The sequence below is a fragment of the Prunus mume genome, linkage group LG4 (genome assembly GCF_029339155.1).
Source record: "Prunus mume cultivar Tortuosa linkage group LG4, ASM2933915v1, whole genome shotgun sequence".
Lineage (NCBI taxonomy): Eukaryota > Viridiplantae > Streptophyta > Magnoliopsida > Rosales > Rosaceae > Prunus > Prunus mume.
In genome coordinates this window covers 19,259,376-19,280,821 of record NC_142701.1, presented here as the reverse complement: position 1 = coordinate 19,280,821, position 21,446 = coordinate 19,259,376, and the positions used below count along the sequence as shown (strand labels likewise).

The window sequence follows — 21,446 nt, the reverse complement described above, 5'->3', positions numbered from 1 at the left end:
TTTACACAAACAAATGATATTCATATTCATCCCATGGATATTTTTTCTTTCTTGGTTCTTCTATGATTCAATCAAGAGTATCTATACACGGACACAATAATTTAGCAACAATTAATTACAAATCCCTAAAACCCTCTCTTAATTCATGCTAATCTTCCAACTAATAATTCCAGAGGCTGTCATATTCTATAGGAGCAGATGAGTATGAAGGATCGTCCTGAACCATTTCTCTGTTCGACACAACGGAAGAGACATCCATGCTCAGGCCTGTGTCCTGTGAGAGCTCTGTTTTTGCACTGCGCCTCAAGTTTGGCGCTTGGTTGTCAAGCAGCATCCTAAGGAAGGACTGGTCCTGCATCAAGAGAGAGTCTTGGTGCTGCAAGAATCCGATGTTTGGTGTGATTTGGTTGGAGTAGAAAGGGTTTAAGTGAGCAGAGGGGTTTGAGCGAGACGAAGAAGCTAAAAGAGGGTTGTGGTTGCTGTTGTGGTGGTTGTTGTGTTGGAAGCTGTCAATTATATCATCCTGAGTCCTCTGATCCTCCATCGGATCGGAGAAGGAGGACACGTGAGACGTTTCGCAGACGGTGGTTCTCGTGTCGCTGTTGTAGGGTGAAGAATCCATTAAAGGTGGCAATAAAGAAGGGCGCAATTCGTTCCCGAAAGAGCCCAACCTCACCAACCCTGAAATATGAGTTTTCTTCCCACCACTACTCTTTTGGAAAATTCTGCAAATCACCCACTCGTTCTGAGAAACAAAGAAAGAGATACCATTAACAAATAATACAAGAAAAAAAAGGAGTATGGAACAGAGCAAAAACAGAGCAAAATTTCATTTGCACCTTTGCTGTTTTGGGGAGATTATAGGCAGAGTATTTGCCTTCCAATCTATACTCATGCATGACCCAGTTGGTCTTTTCACCTTTGGGAGCTCTTCCTTTGTAGAAAACCAGAGTCTTCTTCATCCCAACAAGGGTTTTGGCCTTGTAAATCTCCTTATCTTTTCCTGTGGCTTTCCAGTACCCGGCATCAGTTGCTCTGTTTGTTCTTAGACCAGTTGGGTATTTTCTGTCTCTCACACAGAAGAAATACCATTCCCTTTCGCCCATTTTAGCTTTCCCTTCATGGAACAAGCACAGAGCACAAAGTAAGAAAACAAAAATTGACCTGGGCAGAGAATAAAAAACAGAGCAAAATGAGAGAAAATATTGGTCTAGTTTAGAAGAACTTACAAGGCAAATCCCAGGGCTCACACTTGTTCAAATCTACCTCACCAATAGCTCTAGCACAAAAGCAGCTGTCAAGAACCTTAGGAGAAAGGTAATGACTTATGAGTTCTTCATCAGTTGGATGAAATCGGAACCCCGGAGGCAATTCCATCTGTTCGTCTTCCTTACTAAACCCAGAAGCATTTTCCATTCCTTCAATTTCCCACTAAAACCCTCTCTGAATCTCAAATGGGTTTCACCAATAAGCCCTAAATTCCAGAAATCAACACAGAAAAATCCCAAACAACTATAAATTGCAAACTGATTTCTACAAAAAAAAAAGAAGCTAAGATGTTGTGTGATAAGGAAAAAAAAGCTATGAAACTGAAAAGCTTCTAATTAACTGAGAGATGTTCAAAGATGTTTTGTCCAGGAAAAAAAATTGTGTCGAGAGGTACAGAACCCCGTTAAATACAGGTTTTGGGGGAGAAAGAAACGTGGGTTGTAAGGCAGCTTGGTGGATAGTTTCAAAATTTCAGGCTCTCCCTTTTAACTTTTCTGTAATAATTCCCTTCTTCTTGACTTTGGAGCTAGCGACTGACCGCTGTCACCTGCATGTAAATGAGAGAGCTAAGAACTGTTCTCTTCTTTCCAAATTTAAACTCTCTATCTGTAATTATTGACTTTAGGTAAAGAGAGATTTAGGGACCAAAGTCACGTTGTTAGTTATTTTGAAACTACCTAGTTTTACAAAAGTCGTCTAATGCGTGCAATAGTTTTATTTTCTTAATACCTAAGGCATTTAAAGGGCACAATAATTTTGCGGTTGGGTGATTGGTTGGATCTTTTCTAATACCCATATTACGTTTTTGACTCTGTACGAAGAACTATGATACTTTCTTTAGATCATATGAAGACTTCTTTTACAGTACCTATATAGTGATAAGATGTTGTTTTAAGGGTTTTGTGGTTAAGTTTTAGATTTGTTTGTTTCGTATAAGTTGTTTGACTCTTCTGTTTAGTCAATAGCATGGGTGATACTCTTTCCTACCATGGAGTTTTGTTTTCTATGAGAAGGTTTTACGAGGCAGCTGTTAACATGCTAGTATTTACTATGTAATGTTCCTTTTGGTTTAATGAAATACAATCTTTTCTCAAAAAAAAAAAAAAGGGGGCACAATAATTATAATAAAATATATTTTTTTTTCAACAAAAGTTCTATAGATAAAGAGAAAATATAAAAACAAATAGAAAGCTTATTGGTATAGGCGTGAGCCCATGTTGGAAGATTAGTTAGTATAACATAAAAACTTTAAATTTTAGTAGAAGATCTTTTTTTTTCCTTCATATGATAGCTATTTTGGTGTGCAAAATCAAAAATCTTAGATCAAACATACCCATCACTAAAAATCATTTTACAAAATCAGCAAAAATAGTTCATATTTCTTGTCAAAATGACCAAATTGCCCTCAATACGGAACATTTTGTCAAGCCAACAGATTAGCAGCTAATCACAAATAAATGAAAGTAATTAATTTAATGAAATCATTTATATTATTACAAACTTTTAATTTAGCAAAGAAAAAAATTGGAAATTATTCATAATTATCATGTGAGGGACTTGGTTTGTTGGACTGGTGGACAAAAGAGACCATGCTACATGTGACATTATCTTTCTGACTTCTTCATATATGGGAGGTGTGCAGTGTGAACAGTGACGCTCTTTATGGTAATGCATGATTAGGGTTATGTGTCTGGTTGTATAGACACTCGTGTGATATTATGACCCATCAAGGTCAAGGAATTGCGTTTTGGGGTTTTTGTGGTCCTCATGGACTAGCTATGTCATATTCATGAACTTGCTGCAACTTGAATTAGCCAAACAGACTGAATTTTCCGCCCTTGCGTTCACTACTTTTGCCTTTTATTATTTTGTTGTTCCAAACTAAAAGTTCTGACGACAAAAAGTGATTAAGTGCATATGTGGATTAGGTCAGTTAATCAGAGTAGTGAAACCGTCCCATTGCATCTAAGTACAAAATTTGGGTGGTGCATCAAAATCTCCACTGAACTTTTTTAGTAATTTTGCTATCGCAATGATTTCAACTCCTATTTTATTCACCTACACTCATTTTTTAGTTATAAAAAAAGAGTGTAAGTGGATAAAATAGAAGAAAAAGAAGTGGGGAAATCACCACTCGCTATTTCCTCAAAGGAGCCTATCCAAGGATTAACTTATGTGAACAAACTGATTCTTTATGAAGTACTTTTGTTTATAAGCGCTTATAACAAAAAGTACTTTTATTATAAAAATTTTGAATTTTCATTAAAAAAAAATTCCAAACAGATCCTTATTGTCTCGAGCACTTAATGAAGAAAAATGAGGATCCCTCTTGGCTGGCCCTGCCTTGAGAGGTTTATGTAGCATTAGGTCCCAACTATAGCTGTTTCACAATAAGTGTGATTTTTCAAATTTATTATTATTATTGGGCTCACCTAATGCACATGGATAGGGCGGGCATATAATCGTTTTTATGTGGCAAAGGCACAAACACTAAGGTCGTGTAATTAATTAGGTTGGAAATTGTCACGTTCCGACATCACTTATCGAGTTTGGGATTTCTAGTTTATCCCAAGTCCGCAGCGTGACAAAAACAAATATAAAACCACAAAAGTTAATCCACTTTCTTCGTATTGGCTGAAAGGCATATTAGAGACTTGTGTTTAGCCGCAATATTGCATTTGTACTGGCTATAGTGTGTTCCTCGTCAAACTTTACTGCAAATTTTGTATTATTTAGTAATCCAAATTACCCCTTTTAATATTGGGACATTTTGGAAAAAGCATATCAGAAATAAATTTATTTCACAAGAAAACAAAACATGCATGTGTTTACACATCAAAGCATGTTTGTTTTGCCAAAACATGAGCTGTTCATTCTCTCCAGGCCAACAAACAAAGCAGCAAAATTTGTCTTTATTATTAGTTTGACGAAGAATTAATCTACTGTTTAACCTTTTACCTTCTTTAATTAATCTCGATAATGCCAAAACTGATCCCTCCCCTTTCCAGGAAACATTTTAATAATGTAGGTGAAAGCGTGGGGGTAGGGACTTTTCTATTTTTGGTATTTCTAATCGTCTCGGCAACCTCCTTGATCGGACGGCTCGTATTGGTTCGTGCAGTCAATCTTAATATCTGCCATCCGAGTCCGAGAAAAAAGAATTGACTGTGCCGCCACTGCCGACGGAAAAGCAACCAAACTCATCAACTTGGCGAGTTCTGATTGGCTAAGACGAAAAGTTCCTACCGAACCTATATTGAAGTTTACGTTGACCGTTTGATCAAGTGCTGCGTTGGCACTGTGGGCCCTGCTTCCTCTGTTCCGACATTAAGCCACGGTTGAGATTGACACGTGGACAAACAAGGTTCGCAGAAAATGTTGACAAAGGTAAGAATACGTTGATTAAATTAATTAGAATTTTAGAAGAGTAGGTTGGACAAAAAAATAAATATAATTTTTTTTTATTCTTTTAAATTTATAATATTTGGGATAGGGCTTAGAGTTTCAATGATTAGGTACTGTTTGAATGGCAAATCATCATCACCTCAAAATGGGCTTCTTTTGGTGTTAATCATCACCTTAAAACGGCTTGATTTTCAGTAAAAAGTGTAAAATAAAGTTAAACTTGAGCAAGTAAACCAATAAGATTAGCCACCTTAAAGGGTAAGACGAAGTATTAATAAAACGATTCGCACAACTTTCTACGTTTGACTGATATGGCATCAATTGAAAATCAATTATATGTGGTCCATCATCTAGCTGAGGAAAGTGTGGTTTACCAATTCATGGCTGTACTCTATAACTTGAATTCAATGTATTTTTGGCAGCTTCGGGAATGAAGTTTTGTTTCACTTTATTCCAGGACACAATAACAAATTCGCAACTATGTAATAAGAAATTTTTTTCGTCCATAGCAGTTTTAGGGACAAAAACAGAACTTGCTTAAAAATGACTCTCTTTTGAACACGTTTTGTTTAACATTTCTTTTCACCCGTAAATTACCTACTTTGAAGTATATTCCATTTTTCAAGAGGAATAATTGACATAGCATCTAAGACCTAAAATTTCACATTTAATTAGATGTTGATAATTGATCTTGTCTTGATTAAAGGTACTCCAACTTAGGTACGTAGGTGTAGGCTATATTGGTGCTTAAAATTGACTTGACGATAGAATTAGTGCACCTAAATCAAACGATTGGGGGATATATGTTTATAGACTAATTAGAGATTAAGGGAACATGATTCAAAGTATCTCATCAGTAGGACCAAATTCAGACAGTTCACAAACAAATCGGGAAACACACGTAGAAAGTTTTTGAGCTGCTTAATAAAAAACCCATTTAATTCACACTTATCTTTGAATGTCACACCAAAAACCAAAAACCTTATCTTTAATAGTTGGAAATAATGCCACAAAGTAGGGTTTAGGACCACAATCATCATATAATATTGTTTCGGATTTTATTAATAATGTGTTTAATTATTGTTGTAATGTAAGTTAAAAACAAAAGTGAAAGACAGCAAATCATATAGTACTGTTGAAGTCAACGAGAACAAATCAACGGATAATACAACACATATTTGAAGGATAATATTTATAAGTATATCCCAGTGACTGGTTGTGTGTGACTACAAAGGTAATTAAATATTGTTAATTTTATTTTGTAAGATGTGTAACCATATTATATTTGATATAACAGGATCTGGGAAAGATGGAAAATCTTTTTATTTATTTATCGATTTGTTAATAATCATGCGTATATATATACAAAGAGATTCAATTGAGAGATCCTCAAATAAGCAATTAGTATGTAGATCAGACTTTTTGGTTGACTTATTTTCGTGCCAGATCTTTGGGGACAATGTTGAAATCATTTCTTATGTAGGCAGTTGTAGTGCTGTTATTTCATAGATTTGCCACCACACAAGTTCAATTTATTTATTTATTCCCAATTATTTGTTCTTATTTTAATGATATGAAACACATAAGGCCTTTGTTACCAATAATTATTTGACTTTTTCCTATCTTAGAATAAAGTGTGTGAAAAAAAAGCCAGCTAAAAAATTTGTGGCTTCATGGCCCATTCTAAAAAGATGGGTCAGAAATCTGGGCTGAAAGCCCAATTAGCCCAATTGGAACGCGTCATATTCTTGATATTTTCTTCTTTCAATTTTAGTTTGGGCTCCCTCCAAGAATCATAGTGAAATTAGCAAATGAGAAGGCAGCATGAAACCAACGTGTAATGATCAGAAAGAGACCAAACGACAGGAGCGCCAACCGTCACCAACGGTCAAGCTTCTGGCAAAAATGTACCAACCTCCGAGCTCTCAAGCAAGTCCACGCTTCCATGGTCGTCAACGGCTTCAATTCAAACTATTCTGCTATCAGAGAACTCATCTTCGCCGGTGCTATGGCTATTTCAGGCACCATAGATTATGCCCACCAACTGTTCGTTCATGTTGCTGAACCAGATACGTTCATGTGGAACACCATGATCAGAGGATCAGCTCAGAGCCAGAACCCATTAAATGCGATTGTTCTGTATACCCAGATGGAAAATCGGCATGCAAGGCCCGATAGCTTCACTTTCCCGTTTATACTCAAGGCCTGCACTAAGCTTTCTTGGGTTAAGATGGGTATGGGGATTCATGGGAAGGTTGTGAGGTTCGGATTTGAGTCGAATACGTTTGTTAGAAATACCCTTATTTATTTCCATGCTAATTGTGGGGATTTGAAGATTGCAAGCGAACTTTTTGATGCTTCGGCGAAGAGGGACGTTGTGCCATGGTCAGCTTTGACAGCAGGATATGCAAGAAGGGGGAAGTTGGATGAGGCCAGGCAACTTTTCGACGAAATGCCTGTTAAAGATTTGGTTTCTTGGAATGTGATGATTACAGGGTATGCAAAGCAAGGGGAGATGGAGAGTGCAAGGAAGCTCTTTGATGAGGTTCCGGAAAGAGATGTGGTGACTTGGAATGCAATGATTGCAGGTTATGTACTTTGCGGGTCGAATGAGCAGGCACTGCAGGTGTTCGAGGAGATGAGGAGTCTTGGAGAAAAGCCTGATGAAGTGACCATGTTGAGTCTTTTGTCTGCTTGCACAGATATTGGAGATTTAGATGTTGGGCAAAAGATACATTCTGCCCTTCAGGAGATGGGTCGGGGAGATATGAGCATCATACTTGGAAATGCGCTTATAGATATGTACTCCAAGTGCGGGAGTATTGAAAGGGCACTTGAAGTGTTCCAGAGGATGAGGGACAAGGATGTGACTTCGTGGAATTCGGTGATAGGAGGGTTGGCATTTCATGGCCATGCTGAGGAATCAGTTAATCTGTTTAAAGAGATGCGAAGGTTGAAAATCAGGCCAAATGAGATCACGTTTGTTGGAGTCTTGGTTGCTTGCAGTCATGCTGGGAAGGTTGAAGAGGGGCGCAGATATTTCAATCTCATGAAGAATAAGTACAAAATTGAGCCAAACATAAAGCATTATGGGTGTATGGTGGATATGTTAGGGCGGGCTGGGCTACTAGATGAAGCATTTGAATTCATAGAAAAAATGGAGATTGAACCCAATGCCATTGTTTGGAGGACTCTGCTTGGGGCTTGTAGAGTTCATGGAAATGTCAAGCTGGGAAGGCGCGCAAATGAGCGGCTACTTGAAATGAGAAGGGATGAGAGTGGGGATTTCGTGCTGCTATCAAACATATATGCTTCGCGAGGTGAGTGGCATGGGGTTGAAGAGGTGAGAAAGCTGATGGATGACAGTGGGGTGAAGAAGGAACCTGGCTGTAGCTTAATTGAAACAGATAACAGCGATCTCATGCATTTTTTGTATGATTCCAGGCCCAAATCGATTTAAACACACCACAGATTCAAGTCTCAGATTGATGAGCCAGTGCTCTTATGTCATTATTTTGTCTCTTTAAATGGTTAAACATTAAAAATTGTTAGAAGTTCTTGTCTGGGGAATGAGTGAACCCTTTGTGGCTACCATTTTTCTTGCTGTCGAAAAAAAAAGCTATATATGTATTATAGTAGTTAGAGGGACATGAAAGGTTTGAGTGCAACATTTTATGAAGGTAGTCTCCCATTTATACCCAATAAAATGGTAGACAGTGTTTGCATTGTAGCAGATCGAACCAGTTACAGTAAATAGAATTGAGTACAATAATTGGGCAAGGAAATGAAATGAACTACATACGTTTTTCATATCAAATAAAGAAAAAAGAAACATTTTAGCTGACACACGACGGATTCAATGTCACTTACAATACACATGAACTGACGCACTGATGCACAAATCAACATGTATACATGTGCATCGTTGAAAATGTATGAGACTGACACTCAACGTCGAGAGAGGGCCGCAGCTGAACGCAAGATTAGGAGTATAAAAACAACAACTCTTATAAAAGATCAAATTAAAGAGCCAGAGATGCGCTCGCAGGAGTTGAATTGTTGGCATATTGCAAACCAATTTGCCTTGGCATTACCCTTGTTAGCTAAGAATACAATAGCTGCTGCTGCAGAGGCACCATGCCGTCAGAAGAGCCAGCATTGTCTACACAACACAACCGTATAAATTCACTTCTATAAGACAAGAGCAAGCATAATGGATAGCATGATGTTGCAAAAATTAAAAAAAAAATTTAATTAGGTATTACCGTGCCAAAGAAGATCAAGATAATTCTGCTTCTTTTGGCGTTTCTTCGTACGATATGGCAACCACGGAAAATCTGTTCTTATAAGAAGCACAAGTTTATTAGTTCATGTAGCAAAGAGATATTCATAAACATAGAAAACTTGATGTTCAGGAACACATCCGTGAACGTTGGAAGATCATCATTCCATGCTGTCTACATGTAAGGTGGACAGCCATTTAGAATTTACAACACTTGACACTTTACTTTCGTCATTCTTCTTCTATGGCAAAATCAGTTGCATAAACTTACTTGTTTTGTGTACGATCCGGCAAGGAAGAAATTTTTTACAGGTCTCTTCCGATCAGGTCTAAACGGATCTTTTCCAGGTGCCTCCTGATAGAGAGATTGCCAAATTTTGGCAACAGATGACCAAGTGACTTCTATACCTTGGGATGATGGGAATAAAGCCAAAACCTTGAATTGAAATTTTCAAAGTTCAGAATTTGATTTTTTTATCGATTTCTACCAACTGCAGATGAACTGGCTTAATGTATGAAACACACTTAATAAGCTAATTACCTGTTTCGTCACTCTTGCTATAATTTCTTCGTTTGGTAAAGGTATGTAAGGACCACCTGGTGTCAAAACGCATCTGCAAGACGAAGAAGCATCAGCACAAAGTTCACAATCATAAAAGTGCAAATATTTCTGATATACAAAGGATCATTAATCTCACATTAGAATACATTTTGACACACTGAGATGCAAAATGAACTTTCAAGAAACCTCATAAATTTTGATTTGAAAATTTCAAAATAAAGAGGGTGTCTGGTTATATTATATGTAATCTCTACTTGTAAAACCCAAAGATTGAAAAATGTGATAACAATAATGCACATGTTTTCCTTACTAGAGGAGTGAACCTTGTCCCTCAATGTAGTAATCTTCCGGAGAAGTAAGTGCTAGGCCGGCAAAGCAAGAGAAATCTGCATCAGGAGTATAAAAAAGATTAGTAATCCCAAAGTTTGCTTCAATTTCCTATCAAACACAAGTATCTTTGTCCATTAGTCTTGTAATTAACCAGTAAGATTTTAAAAGTTACAACAATTGTGTGAAAAATAATACATAATTATAATTCAATTATGAACATGGAGAAAATAAACTGCAGAACATTCCCGGATTCAACTAAAAATTCAGAGAATACAACTCCCCCACCCCCACCAAAAAGAAAAAATAAAACACAATCAGACAACTTTCACAGGTACACAAATGAATGGATACCAAAATAAAGGATAGCGATAGCTTTCATTCTTACACTATCCAAATTCCGTACATCCCTCAATGCTCCATCTGGATCAACCAGAGCCTTCACAACTGGACCTAATGCAAGAGCCACTGCATTTCTTGCTTTATCATAAGTCTGCATTTGAACAGTATTATACAGGAAACCATTAACATAAATTTAATTGAGCAATAAGCTCCATTACAATTTGGTTCACTTCAAGAAGCTCTCTAAATGACAAAATAAGAAAACATATGAATTTTTTTCTTTACTGGTTTTCCTGATTTAAGGCGAAAGCAATGCTTCATTCTCCGTACTGGTATCCAAAGTAACGAGACATGACAATGCTTGCAGTAAAACCAGTAGCAGTGGCTCCAATAGGGACAACCTACCTTAATCTGATTTGTAGAAAAAAAATGCAAGAATCCCATGTATTGGTGCTCCAATTGGGACTGAAAATCAAATTCTGTGATGGAAAATTAAGTTATAGATAAGGTGCATTGGATATGAATAATTCATAAATGAATTGTGACATAATGGAGCATGGCTAGATGAGGAAAGATTTATGAACAAATAAGATCAAGCACTGAGACATACCACCAATGTTACCCCCTTTTTTTACAAAAGTATGAGTATGATCCTTGAACAGTAGATTTTCGTCTGTGCCCACCTCTTTAAGTGGAGATCCAAGAATAAAAAATATCAGATATCATACAAACATTGTTAAAGAATAATAAAGATGCTTATAAGGATTTTTCCCAGAATATCAGGATCACCCAAATGTCATAGCAGTTCAACCAAGCAATATTTGTTCACCTTTTTCATTAATCGGAAAATATTAATGTAGCAACCAAAGAAAACATGGAGTCCCATTTCAATGTGGTTTCAACGTTTATCAACATAGGATCCCACTTTTCCACCAATGAAAGGCCTTGACTCATATATATCCCACCTGCAGAATTTATATAGAACACATGTAACTAATTTCTTAGAAATAAACAACCTAGCCGAAAATCGGAAGTGAGCTGCTGAAACGTTTCAGCCAAAGTCCCCAATTTTAAAACTTTAAATCATATACTGAAGTTAAAAAGCTAAACAGAAAGAAACATACAATCCAGACATAATTGAGAGCAGTCGGTGGACTATAAACATAAATTGGACCAACCTCGTGGCATTGATCCAAAAGCTCAAATGCTTTTGACATGCCTGCAAGCCCGGCTCCAATTATAGCCACTTTGAGCTTGGGACCTCGGTAGTGTTCAGGTTCAGGTGGAAACAACCCTTTTGGAGCTGGCAGAGTAAACATTCATCTCAGAATACTAACTTAATAGTGCTCCCATCACCAGCTTCCTCATATTCATTATAGTGCACCAAAAGTAAGTAAGAATATCCAGAAATCAAAAGAGACTGAATAGCAATAAAAACAGAGATAATTGTCAAATTGAAGCTAAAAAAGATGGGAACTTTACCATTTACACCCATGCCAGAAACATTAGTGTCCAGAGAGGACCGAACGCAGACGGAGGAAGACCTCTGAGCTCTCACAGAAGCCAATAGACAGCGACCGGTTAATGGAGCAACGGGTAAAAGAACCCAAGAACCCAAAGATTGAAGCTTCTAAGAATCAACTTCTTAAATTGAGCTCTCTCTCCCTCTCTCTAAGCAGTACGTATATTCAAAGGGTATAGCCGGACGGCTATAAGTTTAACGTAAAATATATTTAGGCGGTATAGCCAATGGGCTATACTATTTAAATATTCGAATATATTTCACGAGTATAGCCGTCCGGTTGTACCTTTAGAATATTCTAATATATTTAAAGCGTATAGCCGGCCGGCTATACAATTTAAATATTCAAATATATTTTACGATTATAGCCGTGCGGCTGTACCGGGAGAATATTCTAATATATTTAAAACCTTATAGCCGTGCGGCTAGCATATTTAAATATTCGAATATATTTGACGCGTATAGCCGAACGGCTGTACCCATAGAATGTTCGTATTTACATCGTATAGCCGTGCGGCTATACTATTTTAATATTCGAATATATTGTATAGCCGCGCTGCTGTACCCTTCGAATGTTCTAATATATCGTATAGCCGTGCGGCTATACTATTTAAATATTCGAATATATTTAACGAGTATCGCCGACGGCTATACTTTTAGAATATTCTAATAAGTTTTGAGAGTATAGCCGATTAAGTTTTGAGAGTATAGCCGATCGGCTATACGATTTAAATATTCGTATAAATTTAACGCGTATCGCCGCACGGTTATACTGTTAGAATATTCTAATATATTCCAAGCGTATAGCCACACGGCTATACTGTCAGAATAGAAATTTAAATCTGTGGTAAAGAATTTAAGGGCAAACACCAAAACAGCTACTCAAGTACCCAAACACTCACTTTCCTCCTCATTCACTAGTCAGATGATCAAGGCAACAACAAAAACCTTCAACAGATAAAGTCTTACGAGCCAGTGCTGTGGCAAAAAGATGTCTAAAGGGGGCAAATGCAGTCTTTTACAAAAACTCAGGCATGTTCGATTGCACAAATACAGTTGAGAACTGAATTTCCATAACGATATCAATAGCCAGCATAGGACATTCTGTTTACGATTGCCTTGTAATTTATTCTCATAAGGTATCACTTGAAAAGTGCATTTTTCTATTACAGAACATACAGCAATCAAGATCATCATAAAACAACCGTTGCAATAATTTTCCAAACAAAAATGACAAAAAGAAAAAGGAAGTTTGATGTATTCTGAAATACAAGATGATGTACAGCAGTAGCGTCATTACCAGGCGAGAAGTTCTATCACAAACAGCATAGAGAATAAATACTCAAAACAATTGTATTTCTCTGCTCTGTTTTTTGCAAGACAATTGGTACAGGCATGAAGCATAGAGAATAAATACTCAAAACAAAACAAAAGATAGCCAGAGCTTCCTCTAGACATGAAGCATGGATCAGCACACACTGCAATAGAGTGAATGAACGGCTCAAATTCATCAGGGAGACCACGAAGAGTGTGATAAATGAGATCAGCATCGTCAATAGACGCAACACTTGCAGCAAGAGCATCAGCAAGTTCCTTGAGGCGCTGAAGATATTCAGACATAGAAAGATAGCCTTTGGAGATCGTCTGAAGTTGAGAGCGGAGATGATTGATATGAGATCTCGAAATGCCAGCAAATCGTTTCTCCATGCAGTTGAAAGCGGAGATGATTGATTGGAGATTGTCTTGATGCAGTTGAAACTCACTGCCCCGAAGCTTCTAATTGCCATAAAAGCTTCAGAGCTTTATCCCATAGCCCGAGCTTTGAGCATGACATTAAAGCCATATTGTACAAATGTAAGTTCGATTGAGAGCCCTGACTTGTCTAGATACTCTCATAAAGCCTAAGGGCATCATGATGTCGATTTACCCTATACAATGCATTCCATGTGTAAGCATCCGGTGAATGACCCAAAGATTTCATGATATTATATACCCCTGAATGCTAGTTCAACCTTCCCAGCCTTCCCAAGTGAATTTATCAATGCATTGAAAGCAACTGCATTTGGCTTGAGCCCACTGTCCAAACATACTTTGGAAGATGTTTAGCGCAAGATCCCACTTTCCGTCCTGTGAGCATGCACCAATGATAGCATGCATTGTATCATTCCCAGGTTCAAATTTGTTTTGAATCATTTCATTGTAAGAATCAAGAGACAGCTCGTGCTGACCACAACGAACAAAAATGCTAACTAAGAGGCAATAAGTAATTTGTGTTCCAGTAAGGTCATTCTCCTTATCTCTCAGTTTCACGCCAATTATTTACTTTACCACAAATTGATATCATTGTGTTATAGACGATGGTATCAAAACCATCCCTCACTTCACTTTCCCCTTCCATTGCCACAAACATTTCAATGGCAGAGCTGCAGCCCTCAGCCACAGCAACCGAAACTGCTTTGAGTATTAAGCTATAAGTATGCCCTGTGGCTAAGCTTCTTTCTCTTCATAAATTCAAATACTCTGAAGCCATCATCAAGTAACTCATTTCTCAAAAGGTGAGATAACAATGAATTGCAGGCATGTAAATTAGGAAGCAGACATGTAGTTCCATGGAAGTAAACAGTTCCAATGCACTTCTAGTTTTGTTTGTTCTACTAAGCACCAAAATCCGCTTAAACGATGCTGGATTGCTCAGAGGGGCGTAGTGGAGTTAATCCTCCACTACTATACTCCCAAATAAGATTTAAAGGAAGTCCTAGTTAATAGGAACTTCTACTTACAGTTGCTAGCGGCCTACTACTAACAAAGTCTAGTAGGTGTGAGGTTTTATCACAAAAGGCCTTGGTGTTATTAATAGTATAACCATTCATTATATTTTTTATTTTATTTAGTCAAGTTTCCGATATAGGACTCATATTCTTCAACAGCTCATGGCCCTGTTCCATCAAAACAACCTTTCTCAACCTCCAAGCAAGAGGAAAGATAAGGTGCATTGGATATGAATAATTCATTAATGAATTGTGACATAATGGAGCATGGCTAGAAGAGGAAAGATTTATGAACAAATAAGATCAAGCACTGAGACATACCACCAATGTTACCTCCTTTTTTTACCAAAGTATGAGTATGATCCTTGAACAGTAGATTTTCATCTGCGCCCACCTCTTTAAGTGGAGATCCAAGAATAAAAAATATCATACAAACATTGTTAAAGAATAATAAAGATGTTTATATGGATTTTTCCCAGAATATCAGGATCACCCAAATGTCATAGCAGTTCAACCAAGCAATATTTGTTCACCTTTTTCATTAATCAGAAAAGATTGCTGTAGCAACCAAAGAAAACATGGACTCCCATTTCAATGTGGTTTCAACGTTTATCAACATAGGATCCCACTTTTCCACCAATGAAAGGCCTTGACTCATATATATCCACCTGCAGAATTTATATAGAACACATGTAACTAATTTCTTAGAAATAAACAACCTAGCCGAAAATCGGAAGTGAGCTGCTGAAACGTTTCAGCCAAAGTCCCCAATTTCAAAACTTTAAACCATATACTGAAGTAAAAAAGCTAAACAGAAAGAAACATACAATTCAGACAAAATTGTGAGCAGTCGGGGGACTAGAACATAAATTGGACCAACCTCGTGGCCTTGATCCAAAAGCTCAAATGCTATTGACATGCCTGCAAGCCCGGCTCCAATTATAGCCACTTTTAGCTTGGGACCTCGATAGTGTTCAGATTCAGGTGGAAACAACCCTTTTGGAGCTGGGCAGAGTAAACATTCATCTCAGAATACTAACTTAAGGGTGCTCCCAGCACCAGTTTCCTCAAATTCATTATAATTCACCAAAAGTAAGTAAGAATATCCAGAAATCAAAAGAGACTGAATAGCAATAAAAACAGAGATAATTGTCAAATTGAAGCTAAAAAAGATGGGAACTTTACCCCTTACACTCATGTCAGAAACATTAGTGTCCAGAGAAGACCGAATGCAGATGGAGGACGACCTCTGAGTTCTCACAGGAGCCAGTAGACAGCGACCAGTTACAGGAGCTACGGGTAAAAGAACCCAAGAAGCCATAGATTGAAGCTTCTAAGAATCAACAACTTAAAATGAGCTCTCTCTCTCTCCAAGCAGTTCGTAAGCGTATAGCCGAGCGGCTCTACTTTTAGAATATTGTAATATATTTCAACAGTATAGCCGTATTTAAATATTATTACATATTTAACGGAGAGAGTATATATATAGGGTTAGGGTTAGGGTTTCTGCCGAGCGGCTCCATGAGTCGCCATGCCCATGAAATTTCTTTTGGGTTTCTGCCTTTGTTACTGACAGGAGATGAGAGAGCCAATAAATTGGAGGTACCATAAATACATGAGATATGCATTGGAGGTTAATATATACAAGGGTTTCTTGCAATTTCCTCTTCTCTGTCTCTCCTCCCTTCCCCCAGTACAGGCCGCTCCTCTTGCCTGTTTATCCTTCTGTTTAAGGTAAAAGTTTTTATATTTATTTTATGTTTTCAAACTGCATGCTCATGGTTTCTTCTAGTCTACTGTGTGGGAAATTTGCCTTCATGCCGATGGCCTCTCCCAGACCATCAAAATTCTTGTCTACATTGAGGGTTAAGAATATGCTATTGCTTGTTCCTCCTACTTGGGCTGGTTCGATTATCTTATTTTGCTGGATCTATGTCTAAAATCTGGTATTGTTTGAAAAAAAAAAAGGTTTTATTTCTGGTCAGATCTAGATGTCTGGGAAATTTGCCTTCATGCCGATGGCCTCTCCCAGACCATCAAAATTCTTGTCTACATTGAGGGTTAAGAATTTGCTATTGCTTGTTCCTCCTACTTGGGCTGGTTCGATGGTCTTATTTTGCTGGATCTATGTCTAAAATCTGGTATTGTTTGAAAAAATAAAGGTTCTATTTCTGGTCAGATCTAGATGTCTGAACTGAAATCTAGTATTCTCGTACTCGTGTTTTTTTCCGGTCAGATCTCACTTGCTTTTTAACTCTTGTCGCTTTGCTACTTGGGCCTCTTTACCACTTGTTTTGCAATTGACCCAAAAAGAAAAAAGAAAAAACCTCTTTCCCGTTTCCAGTTGTTGCATCATCACTTTCGTCTTATCTTAAAAACCTGCAAACTCATCTTGATGTTAATTAATTTAATATTGCGCATGACTCTTTTTAGGTAGTTCAGATTCTTGATCAGAAAAATCAAAAATCAAAAGAAAAAGAAAAGCAAAGGCGGTCAAGATTCTACCACGTGAAGGCCAATGAATACTGTAAGTGTTTTTCACCTTTTTAATTTTTTCTTATTGTTCAAGAGATGTAGCAAAACATGCCTACAATGAAAATGAACTAAACACTCGGAATATGTTAGCGTTCGAAATAGTTGCATTTTCTTTCAGAAGAATGCTCACTACCTTCTTATCCACATGATGACACTACAGTTAATTTTGAAAGATTGGAAAAGGCCACAGTGGCTTGGGGCTGTTGTGGACAAAAAAATGGAGAAGGGTCATCAAGAGGCAGCACCTTCAAATCAGGACTAGGATGGTGAATTTGTTGACTATAAAGACTGGAAGAAAGCAATTCATTACAAATTTACCTGTTCCCAAAAAAACAAAAGCACAAGCACAGTGGCTCTATCCGCTCCAACCATTCAGAAGCCGCCGTCTCTCTCGGACTAAGCCATATGCTATGTGAGACAAAGCAACTGACAACTCATGCGGTTCTGTTGGCTCCTTATACGCCACTATGCTGCTGGCAGCATCTCTTACAGCTCCTTTCTTGCACATGACAATCAGATTGCCATGTGCAAGAAAGGAGCTATAAAAGATGCTTCCAGCAGCATAGTGGCGTATAAGGAGCCAACATAACCGCATGAATTTTGATTGATTTGAAGGGTTTGAGCTGGAAGGAGGCCAGGAATATTACTCAAAGTTAACTCCCTTTATGGGCATTTATTGGTTGATTATGTAGGAATTTTTGTAGTGTATGTACAAATGGGGAATTCAGAGGCATTTGAGAATGGTTGGAATATGATAATACAAGCAAGAGACTCCTACTTGTTTCTAGAGGAGGGCATCCTTTTCCTTTTTCTTGTCCTGAACGCTATCATACATACATGCATACGCGTGAATATCTTTTCACATCTAGCCCTGTTCGTTTGCCTATTGGGTTTCCATGCACATATGCTTTAGTTGGTCCAATAACCTTTCCATCTTTATCAATCTAACATAAAGCAATATAGCCGTTCATATGTTGATCATATTTGTCAAGGAGTTGTTTGCCCATGTATAATATCATTTGTTCATTGAGGATACCTATTCTTAGTGCATGCTCAACTGTAGCAACTTCTTTTCCCTCACATCCTGCCATATGTGTGCTAGAACGGCTGAATATACAAACCATTCTGTTCTACCTGAGGCATTGGAGAAGTGGAGTTTGGAACTTATGCAGAAACTGTTTCTTTGACATGCTGAGATTATAGAAATGATAGATGAGGTGGTAATGCTTGAATATATATACAAAATGTAAATCGTTCTTACCTTTGGAGTTTTTATTTATATTGATTGCTTACATTTGCATATTCGGCATCTCATTAACACCATAATCTCGGAGAATGGTACAGCAGATTACGATTTATTAGAGCCTTCACAATGCTCCATCTGGATCAACCAGAGCCTTCACAACTGGACTTAATGCAAGAGCCACTGCATTTCTTGCTTTATCATAAGTCTGCATTTGAACAGTATTATACAGGAAACCAGTAACAGAAATTTAATTGAGCAATAAGCTCCATTACAATTTGGTTCACTTCAAGAAGCTCTCTAAATGATAAAGGAAGAAAACATATGAATTTTTTTCTTTACTGGTTTTCCTGATTTAAGTACGATCCTTGACAAGTAGATTTTCGTCTGCGCCCACCTCTTTAAGTGGAGATCAAGAATAAAAAATATCATACAAACATTGTTAAAGAATAATAAAGATGTTTATATGGATTTTTCCCAGAATATCAGGATCACCCAAATGTCATAGCAGTTCAACCAAGCAATATTTGTTCACCTTTTTCATTAATCGGAAAAGATTACTGTAGCAACCAAAGAAAACATGGAGTCCCATTTCAATGTAGTTTCAACGTTTATCAACATAGGATCCCACTTTTCCACCAATGAAAGGCCTTGACTCATATATATCCACCTGCAGAATTTATATAGAACACATGTAACTAATTTCTTAGAAATAAACAACCTAGCTGAAAATCGGAAGTGAGCTGCTGAAACGTTTCAGCCAAAGTCTCCAATTTTAAAACTTTAAATCATATACTGAAGTTAAAAAGCTAAACAGAAAGAAACATACAATCCAGACATAATTGAGAGCAGTCGGTGGACTATAACATAAATTGGACCAACCTCGTGGCCTTGATCCAAAAGCTCAAATGCTGTTGACATGCCTGCGAGCCCAGCTCCAATTATAGCCACTTCGAGCTTGGGACCTCGGTAGTGTTCAGGTTCAGCTGGAAACAACCCTTTTGGAGCTGGGCAGAGTAAACATTCATCTCAGAATACTAACTTCAGAGTGTTCCCCTCACCGGTTTCCTCAAATTCATTATAATTCCCCAAAAGTAAGTAAGAATATCCAGAAATCAAAAGAGACTGAATAGCAATAAAAACAGATATAATTGTAAAATTGAAGCTAAAAAAGATGGTAACTTTACCATTTACACCCATGCCAGAAACAATAGTGTCCTATCCAAAGAAGACCGAACGCATACGGAGGAAGACCTCTGAGCTCTCACAGGAGCCACTAGACAGCGACCGGTTACTGGAGCTACGGGTAAAAGAACCCAAGAAGCCAAAGATTGAAGCTTCTAAGAATCAACAACTTAAATTGAGCTCTCTCTCTCTCTCTCTCTCTCCCCAAGCAGTACGTATATTCAAAGCGTATATCCGGACGGCTATACTTTCAACGTATTCCAATATATTCAGGCGGTATAGCCGACCGGCTATACTATTTAAATATTCTAATAAGTTTCGAGAGTATAGCCGTCCGGCGATACTATTTAAATATTCGAATAAATTTAACGCATATCGCCGAACGGCTATACTTTTAGAATATTCTAATAAGTTTTGAGATTATAGCCGGTCGGCTATACGGTAAGAGTATAGCCAAACGGCTATACTATCAGAAAAGAAATTTAAAGCTGTGGAAAAGAATTGAAGGGCAAACACCAAAACAGCTACTCACTTTCCTCCTCATTAGTCAGATGATCGCGGCAACAACAAAAACCTTCAACAGATAAAGTCTTATGGGCTAGTGCTGTGGCAAAAAGATGCCTAAAGGGGGCAAATGCAATCTTTTATACAGCAATCAAGATCATCATAAAACAACCGTTACAATAATTTTCCAAACAAAAACGAGAAAAAGAAAAAGGAAGTTGGATGTATTCTGAAATACAAGATGATGTGCAGCAATAGTGTCATTACCAGGCGAGAAGTTCTATCACAAACAGCATAGAGAATAAATACTCAAAACAATTGTATTTCTCTGCTCTGTTTTTTGCAAGATAATTGGTGCAGGCATGAAGCATAGAGAATAAATACTCAAAACAAAAGATAGCTAGAGCTTCCTCTAGACATGAAGCATGGATCAGCACACACTTCAATAGAGTCAACAACGGCTCAAATTCATCAGGGAGACCATGAAGAGTGTGATAAACGAGATCAGCATCGTCAATAGGCGCAACACTTGCAGCAAGAGCATCAGCAAGTTCCTTGAGGCGCTGAAGATATGCCTTTGGAGATCGTCTGAAGTTGAGAGAGGAGATGATTGATATGAGAGGAAAGATAAGGTGCATTGGATACCAATAATTCATAATGCAGCAAATAAGATCAAGCACTGAGACATACCACCAATGTTACCCCCTTTGTTTACAAAAGTATGAGTATGATCCTTGAACAGTAGATTTTCGTCTGCGCCCACCTCTTTAAGTGGAGATCCAAGAATAAAAAAATATCAGATATCATACAAACATGGTTAAAGAATAATAAAGATGTTTATAAGGATTTTTCCCAGAATATCAGGATCACCCAAATGTCATAGCAGTTCAACCAAGCAATAATTGTTCCCCTTTTTCAATAATCGGAAAAGATTACTGTAGCAACCAAAGAAAACATGGAGTCAGCGACCAAACGCAGATGGAGGACGACCTCTGAGTTCTCACAGGAGCCACTAGACAGCGACCGGTTACTGGAGCTACGGGTAAAAGAACCCAAGAAGCCATAGATTGAAGCTTCTAATAATCAACAACTTAAATTAAGCTCTCTCCCCCTCATTCTAATGTGTTTCACAGTATAGCCGACCGGCTATAATCTTAGAATATTCGAATATATTGTACGAGTAGGGCCGCACGGCTATACTATTTAACTATTCAATTATATTTAACGCGTACAGCCGCACGGATATACTTTTAGAATATTCTAATATATTTTAACAGTATAGCCGCCCGGCTATACGAATATATTTAACTGGTATGGCCGCTTGGTTATACGTTTAGAATATTCTAATATATTTCAAAAGTATAGCCGCGCGGCTACACAATTTAAATATTCGAAAATAGTTAACATGGTATTTCAAAGGTATAGCCGGGCGGCTATCCTCTTAGAATATTCTAATATATTTATCGTGTATAGCCGAACGGCTATACTATTTAAATATTCGA

At 37.6% G+C, this 21,446-nt stretch overlaps 3 protein-coding genes, 3 long non-coding RNA genes and 2 pseudogenes across 15 annotated transcripts; 2 read left to right on the top strand and 6 right to left on the bottom strand.

Annotated features, from left to right (window-relative positions):
• LOC103330034 (NAC domain-containing protein 100-like) lies at window positions 1-1,872 on the bottom strand. The gene is made up of 3 exons (XM_008232572.2): window positions 1,230-1,872; window positions 840-1,117; window positions 1-745 (listed from the first exon to the last, which is right to left on the bottom strand). The coding sequence occupies exons 1-3, from the start codon at window positions 1,414-1,416 to the stop codon at window positions 161-163; spliced, it is 1,050 nt and encodes a 349-aa protein (XP_008230794.2). The 5' UTR covers window positions 1,417-1,872; the 3' UTR covers window positions 1-160.
• Window positions 1,873-6,444: 4,572 nt separating this feature from the next.
• LOC103330033 (Pentatricopeptide repeat (PPR) superfamily protein) lies at window positions 6,445-8,349 on the top strand. Its single transcript, XM_008232571.2, has one exon. The coding sequence runs from the start codon at window positions 6,515-6,517 to the stop codon at window positions 8,132-8,134; it is 1,620 nt and encodes a 539-aa protein (XP_008230793.2). The 5' UTR covers window positions 6,445-6,514; the 3' UTR covers window positions 8,135-8,349.
• A 110-nt stretch (window positions 8,350-8,459) lies between these two features.
• On the bottom strand, window positions 8,460-11,849 carry LOC103330032 (uncharacterized). 3 transcript variants are annotated; one of them, XR_016126025.1, is made up of 11 exons: window positions 11,670-11,849; window positions 11,366-11,550; window positions 11,017-11,152; window positions 10,798-10,872; window positions 10,593-10,666; window positions 10,234-10,338; window positions 9,829-9,904; window positions 9,498-9,570; window positions 9,228-9,392; window positions 8,940-9,011; window positions 8,460-8,836 (listed from the first exon to the last, which is right to left on the bottom strand). It is a non-coding gene; the product is annotated as an uncharacterized LOC103330032 (long non-coding RNA). The 3 variants fall into 3 exon arrangements; XR_016126024.1 differs by having other exon boundaries at window positions 11,366-11,546; XR_016126026.1 differs by having other exon boundaries at window positions 11,366-11,490.
• A 1,188-nt stretch (window positions 11,850-13,037) lies between these two features.
• On the bottom strand, window positions 13,038-14,419 carry LOC107880939 (pentatricopeptide repeat-containing protein At3g29290 pseudogene; annotated as a pseudogene).
• Window positions 13,038-15,954, bottom strand: LOC103330222 (zeta-carotene desaturase, chloroplastic/chromoplastic-like). Of its 7 annotated transcripts, XR_016126021.1 has the most exons (5): window positions 15,663-15,954; window positions 15,305-15,482; window positions 15,011-15,145; window positions 14,799-14,873; window positions 13,038-13,836 (listed from the first exon to the last, which is right to left on the bottom strand). XR_016126021.1 is itself a non-coding variant. In XM_089050152.1 (4 exons), the coding sequence occupies exons 1-3, from the start codon at window positions 15,796-15,798 to the stop codon at window positions 15,019-15,021; spliced, it is 441 nt and encodes a 146-aa protein (XP_088906278.1). In that variant the 5' UTR covers window positions 15,799-15,954; the 3' UTR covers window positions 13,038-14,873; window positions 15,011-15,018. The 7 variants fall into 7 exon arrangements, 4 of the variants coding, with proteins under 4 accessions (XP_088906278.1, XP_088906279.1, XP_008230988.2 ...); XR_016126022.1 differs by having other exon boundaries at window positions 13,038-14,873; window positions 15,358-15,482; XR_016126023.1 differs by lacking the exon at window positions 14,799-14,873 and having other exon boundaries at window positions 15,358-15,482.
• Window positions 15,955-15,968: 14 nt separating this feature from the next.
• Window positions 15,969-17,799, top strand: LOC103330028 (uncharacterized). Its single transcript, XR_513956.3, has 3 exons — window positions 15,969-16,211; window positions 16,911-17,004; window positions 17,173-17,799. It is a non-coding gene; the product is annotated as an uncharacterized LOC103330028 (long non-coding RNA).
• Window positions 17,800-18,250: 451 nt separating this feature from the next.
• On the bottom strand, window positions 18,251-19,984 carry LOC103330029 (zeta-carotene desaturase, chloroplastic/chromoplastic-like; annotated as a pseudogene). Its single transcript, XR_016126125.1, has 5 exons — window positions 19,973-19,984; window positions 19,443-19,592; window positions 19,138-19,262; window positions 18,791-18,925; window positions 18,251-18,652 (listed from the first exon to the last, which is right to left on the bottom strand). The product of XR_016126125.1 is annotated as a zeta-carotene desaturase, chloroplastic/chromoplastic-like (transcript).
• A 257-nt stretch (window positions 19,985-20,241) lies between these two features.
• Window positions 20,242-21,036, bottom strand: LOC103330030 (uncharacterized). Its single transcript, XR_513958.2, has 2 exons — window positions 20,635-21,036; window positions 20,242-20,532 (listed from the first exon to the last, which is right to left on the bottom strand). It is a non-coding gene; the product is annotated as an uncharacterized LOC103330030 (long non-coding RNA).
• Window positions 21,037-21,446: the final 410 nt, after the last annotated feature.

What these genes read in the sequence shown, in the direction of transcription:
- LOC103330034 (XM_008232572.2), bottom strand. Translation starts at nt 1,416, where the DNA reads ATGGAAAATGCTTCTGGGTTTAGTAAGGAAGACGAACAGATGGAATTG. An exon ending in TGAGCCCTGGGATTTGCCTT is followed by an intron (nt 1,118 to 1,229) that starts GTAAGTTCTTCT and finishes TGTTCCATGAAG; the next exon opens with GGAAAGCTAAAATGGGCGAA. An exon ending in ATCTCCCCAAAACAGCAAAG is followed by an intron (nt 746 to 839) that starts GTGCAAATGAAA and finishes TTTGTTTCTCAG; the next exon opens with AACGAGTGGGTGATTTGCAG.
- LOC103330033 (XM_008232571.2), top strand. Translation starts at nt 6,515, where the DNA reads ATGATCAGAAAGAGACCAAACGACAGGAGCGCCAACCGTCACCAACGG.
- LOC103330222 (XM_008232766.2), bottom strand. Translation starts at nt 15,798, where the DNA reads ATGGCTTCTTGGGTTCTTTTACCCGTAGCTCCTGTAACTGGTCGCTGT. An exon ending in TTCTGACATGAGTGTAAGGG is followed by an intron (nt 15,483 to 15,662) that starts GTAAAGTTCCCA and finishes TACTCTGCCCAG; the next exon opens with CTCCAAAAGGGTTGTTTCCA. An exon ending in CTCACAATTTTGTCTGAATT is followed by an intron (nt 15,146 to 15,304) that starts GTATGTTTCTTT and finishes TAAATTCTGCAG; the next exon opens with GTGGATATATATGAGTCAAG.